We start from the raw sequence: 4,614 nt of genomic DNA, 5'->3' as shown, positions 1-4,614 counted from the left end.
CCATTTGCGTTTTAAACCAGGTTCCTAAATTGTCTGAAACCTTGGCTTTTGAACAGCTGCTTAGCTTCCTCTCTTCCTCAAAATTTTTCAGTAATGCCCAGCATGGCTTTCTACCTAAACGATCCTGTCTCTCTAACCTCCTGTCTGCTTCTAATCGTTGGTCAAGTTGGCTTGATCAGGGCTTCACCGTCGACGTAATTCTTCTGGATTTTAGAAAGGCGTTCGACTCCCTCCCCCACGCCGCTATTCTTTCCGCCCTTCAAGACGCCGGTGTTTATTATTATTATTGATTGGGCTGATGTCCATTGTGGTGTCCCCCAGGGTTCTGTCCTTGGTCCCCTTCTGTTTAAAGTCTTAATTAACTCCCTCCCTGATGTTGTCCGTGATGCGTTCATTGAGCTCTTTGCGGATGACACTAAATTATTTCATTGTATAAAATCCTCTCCTGATTGTCTGTGTCTTCAATCTAACCTTAACGCTGTTGTTCTCTGGGCCGACTCTAAGGGGTTATCTTTTAACACCGACAAATGCTCCGTCTTACACTTAGGAAGGAATAACCCCAATCACACATATTTTATTAGGGATGCCCCAATTAACACCACTCTCTCTGAACGCGATTTAGGCATTATTATGGATCCTTCTCTGAAATTCTCGAGTCACACTAATAAAATTTCTAAGAAAATTCGCTCTATTACTGGTGTTGTCCGTCGCAATATTTTCTTCCGCTCTCCTAGGCTAATTCGTACCCTATATAATTCCCTAATTCTCCCCCACTTGGATTTCTGTTCCCCAATCTGGCGCCCTAGTCTCCAATCGGATATCCTTGCTCTCCAAAAAGCTCAAAATGCCTTCGCTAAGCTTCCCCACAAAATTTCGTCTCTCCCTGCCGCCTCTCGCTTGCAGTACCTTCGCATCGACCCGGTACATCTTCGACACCGTGTTAATGATCTCTGTTTGCTTCACGATTTTTTTTATAATAACTTAAATCTAAATTTTGACGATTTCTTCTCTCTTAGTTCCTCCCAAACTCGGGGTCACTCACTCAAACTCTCCAAGCCCCGAGTTCGTACCGCTCAGCGTCTAAATCATTTTTCCTGTAGTGTGATTAATGATTGGAATTCCCTTCCCCAAGAGATTATTTCTATCCCCAATCGCCACACGTTACTTGATTTTTAACCAATATTTCCAAATTTACTCATTTGTTTTCGTCTCTCCCTTTATTTAATTTTTTTTTTTAATTTTTTTTGGTTTTGCGTTTTTCTGTAGCGATGCTCAAACAAAAGCCCACCTGAGGCTTATTGAGCAATTATATAAATAAATAAATAAATAAATAAAATAAACCACTAATCGCACAGCCCAACATTTTAGTGTTGCGTATATTCATTGGATATTAATAAACTTAGACACCACTAAATTCATTTTCAGAATTTAAACAATGTATCTGAGCTCTGAACAACTACAATTTAGCAATATATTTATTTTTATATTTCATCTAACAATTATGAAATTTCGTACAGTAAAATTGTAAATCTCAATTCGCTAATTTAATTATGGTGTGTGTCAAAGCAATGTTTATCACAAAAGCGTAACTTATTGGAAACTGAGCGAAAAGTGATAAAATGCAACGGAAATTTTATATATTTTCTTTGTTGTAGATTACGCGATTTTAATATTTAGAATCCACGCGCACTCGTGGTAAATGCGTTCGTGATTTCATATTTCACGAGATTCTCAACGGACTTTAAAATTTCAAAACCATTTAAAGGCTTAAGGCTGTCTAGTTGTACAACGATATTTTCCTCATTTGACCAAAATGTCTCGTAAGAATCTTTGCGGCGAATCTTTTAAGTTTGAAGGAATGTACGACGGAGAAAGGACGTTCGGAACCCTACCCGCTACGAAACAGCTCATGAACGTAGGCTTGAAACATTGTGGTGATCACAACCCTAGTTTGGGGAGTCATTCCCGTCCCGACAAAGACTTCGAGAGACTGTTCGGAACAGATTGGATACAAACTGAAGAATGCCGTCAAAAGACAATGGAGAAGACAACTTGGAACAAAGATGAGTCTATGAACGAAGCGGTTAATTCCCTGCGCAACATGTCGGATGGTTGTGGCAGCGACAATGAATTGTCACGGGAGATAACAGTTAACACCGAGAACTCCGACGGCAGGAGAATGGAACCATCGAGTGCATTGACTAAGTACTCGCGGAGAGGACAACGTCGACGGAGCCGCGTTGAAGTATTCGCGACGGATAGCGAGATTTTGGATTTAGAAAATTGCCGCGATTACACTAGACGGGGCTTAGAAGACGAAGGACGTAGGACTAATACTCAGGATAAAGAAGAAGAAATGGTCAGTCATCTCGTTAAGAAGCTGATGTCCCTTTCGCCGTCTGGGAAGCTATCGGTCGTCACCCTCACTATGTCAAACTTGTTGGAAAATATGAAGCGTATGCCTGTCGATAAACCCGAGTAAATTAACAGATATTGTTGAGATGCGGAGCTCGAGGCTGAGCTAATTTTTTCTTTAGATGTCCAACCACTGAAGAGAACGAGCAGTCTCCGTTCAAACACGCCAATACCGAAAAACTTTATTCGGAAAATGATGACTTAGGCAAATCAATCCCAGATGACGAAGGCAGTGAAGATGGCGAAAGCATTGAGTCCGAGTCTTCCTTGAAAACAATCTTGTCCGATGATCTGCAGTCTATACCCGATAATTTGCAGTCCATACCCGATGATTTGCAATCTATAACCGATGATCCGCAGTCTATATCCGATGATCCGCAGTTTATATCCGATGATCCGCAGTCTATATCTGATGATCCGCAGTCTCTACCCGATGATCTGCAGTCTATAGCCGATGATCCACAGTCTCTACCCGATGATCCGCTGTCTATAGCCGATGATCCGCTGTCTATAGCCGATGATCCGCTGTCTATAGCTGATGATCCGCTGTCTATAGCCGATGATCTGCAGTCTCTACCCGATGATCTGCAGTCTCTACCCGATGATCTGCAGTCTCTACCCGATGATCTGCAGTCTCTACCCGATGATCTGCAGTCTCTACCCGATGATCTGCAGTCTCTACCCGATGATCTGCAGTCTCTACCCGATGATCTGCAGTCTCTACCCGATGATCTGCAGTCTCTACCCGATGATCTGCAGTCTCTACCCGATGATCTGCAGTCTCTACCCGATGATCTGCAGTCTCTACCCGATGATCTGCAGTCTATATCCGATGATCTGCAGTCTATACCCGATGATACGCAGTCAAAGGACGACGACGTCGAGTCGATCCAATTGACCAGCGTGGTTCTCCAGAAAGACGCTTCCACCCAGACTCAGACTCTGGACCTTCGCGGAAGTGCTGACCATGTGCTAAAGGAGTGTAGTAGCTTCATCTCCTTGGCTCCCAGTAATAGCCTCGTTTCCAGTCAAAACGGAGAAGGATTACCCAAAAAATCATCATCGGCAACTTTTCAGTCAGTTTTGTTCATTGTCCCGAGAAATGATTTAAAACCGCACGTGGTACTCATCCAGTTTCGTGGTTTTTTGTAGCCGAATAACTTCAGCAAGTACGGCCAGCGGTGTCCAGATTTCAGCCCGCGAAACGATGGAAAGCGGCCGGCGCAAGAGCTCTGAGATCAGATGCCATTTTGCCGATGAAAATTACCAGTCCGACTCTTTGCGAAGCGTCAATGTTACCATCCGATCGGATGAAGTCAAAGTTACTTTCGATAGGTCACCCTAAGAGAAAATTTATAACCGAATAGAATTTTGCCACTAATATTCTTTGAAAATTATTCCAAGATATTGTTTTTGAAATAAAATTTTACTCCGCAAGAATTATACGAAACTGTATTTGAATATTTCGTCTCTGGCAAAGTTCCCCCATTGAGTTATTCGGCTGTAATTATTGCGGGGAAACACTACGCCTTGGTCTACGTATTCGCTTCTATTAGAAGTATTAAAGTGATAACGTAAGCCTATCATAAGGTCCCCATAAGCAAAGGTCTACCATAGGGGCCCATGTTAACGGTGTTGTCCTGGAGAGAAGAAAATGAACGTACGACGATAGGGAAGTAGCGCCATCTTCGTTTTCAAAATTTCAACCTCTAAAAAATAAAAAATAAAATATTATCTTACTTGGTAGAGCAGCCACGCTCGGGTTGGTAAATGCCACACAAAACGCGTCTAAATCTCAAATTTGAAAAATAAATACCTTCAGAAACAAGTTCTCTTATTTCTAAAAGCCAGTTTTAGGTTCTGATGAATCATTTTGCAACGATAAGTGTTAATTTTAAGTTTAAAAGTGATAAAATTGTGAATAAGCCTTGGCTACGGTGCAAAGGGCTGGCGGCGGAGATTTCTCCCGCGCGGTTCTATGTTTAAAAACGTTCGCGCACGGCTTGCGCGCATTCATCATGCAACGCGCGAGATTCATTTGGGGAAATGCCTAGTTGAAGACGTAGCCATTAGGAGGTGCAGATTGTGAATACCTTATTAACGGGTATGTGATCGTCAAACATTTGGCCTAGACCTTTGCTGATGGGTACCCTATGATAAGCTTATGGTGATAAGTATCCATTTCCCTATGCTGATTTT

The 4,614-nt window shown here is 42.4% G+C and overlaps 1 protein-coding gene across 1 annotated transcript; it reads left to right on the top strand.

The window, feature by feature from the left end:
• The first annotated feature begins 1,730 nt into the window (after window positions 1–1,730).
• On the top strand, window positions 1,731–3,848 carry LOC149932336 (uncharacterized). The gene is made up of 3 exons (XM_090155811.1): window positions 1,731–2,478; window positions 2,538–3,491; window positions 3,568–3,848. The coding sequence occupies exons 1-3, from the start codon at window positions 1,814–1,816 to the stop codon at window positions 3,758–3,760; spliced, it is 1,812 nt and encodes a 603-aa protein (XP_090011937.1). The 5' UTR covers window positions 1,731–1,813; the 3' UTR covers window positions 3,761–3,848.
• The last annotated feature ends 766 nt before the right edge of the window (window positions 3,849–4,614 follow it).

Source organism: Leiobunum rupestre, chromosome 8, assembly GCF_980474605.1.
Source record: "Leiobunum rupestre chromosome 8, qqLeiRupe1.1.hap1, whole genome shotgun sequence".
NCBI lineage: Eukaryota > Metazoa > Arthropoda > Arachnida > Opiliones > Sclerosomatidae > Leiobunum > Leiobunum rupestre.
The sequence above is the reverse complement of the archived record's forward strand: the minus strand, read 5'-3'. Positions and strand labels throughout refer to the sequence as shown.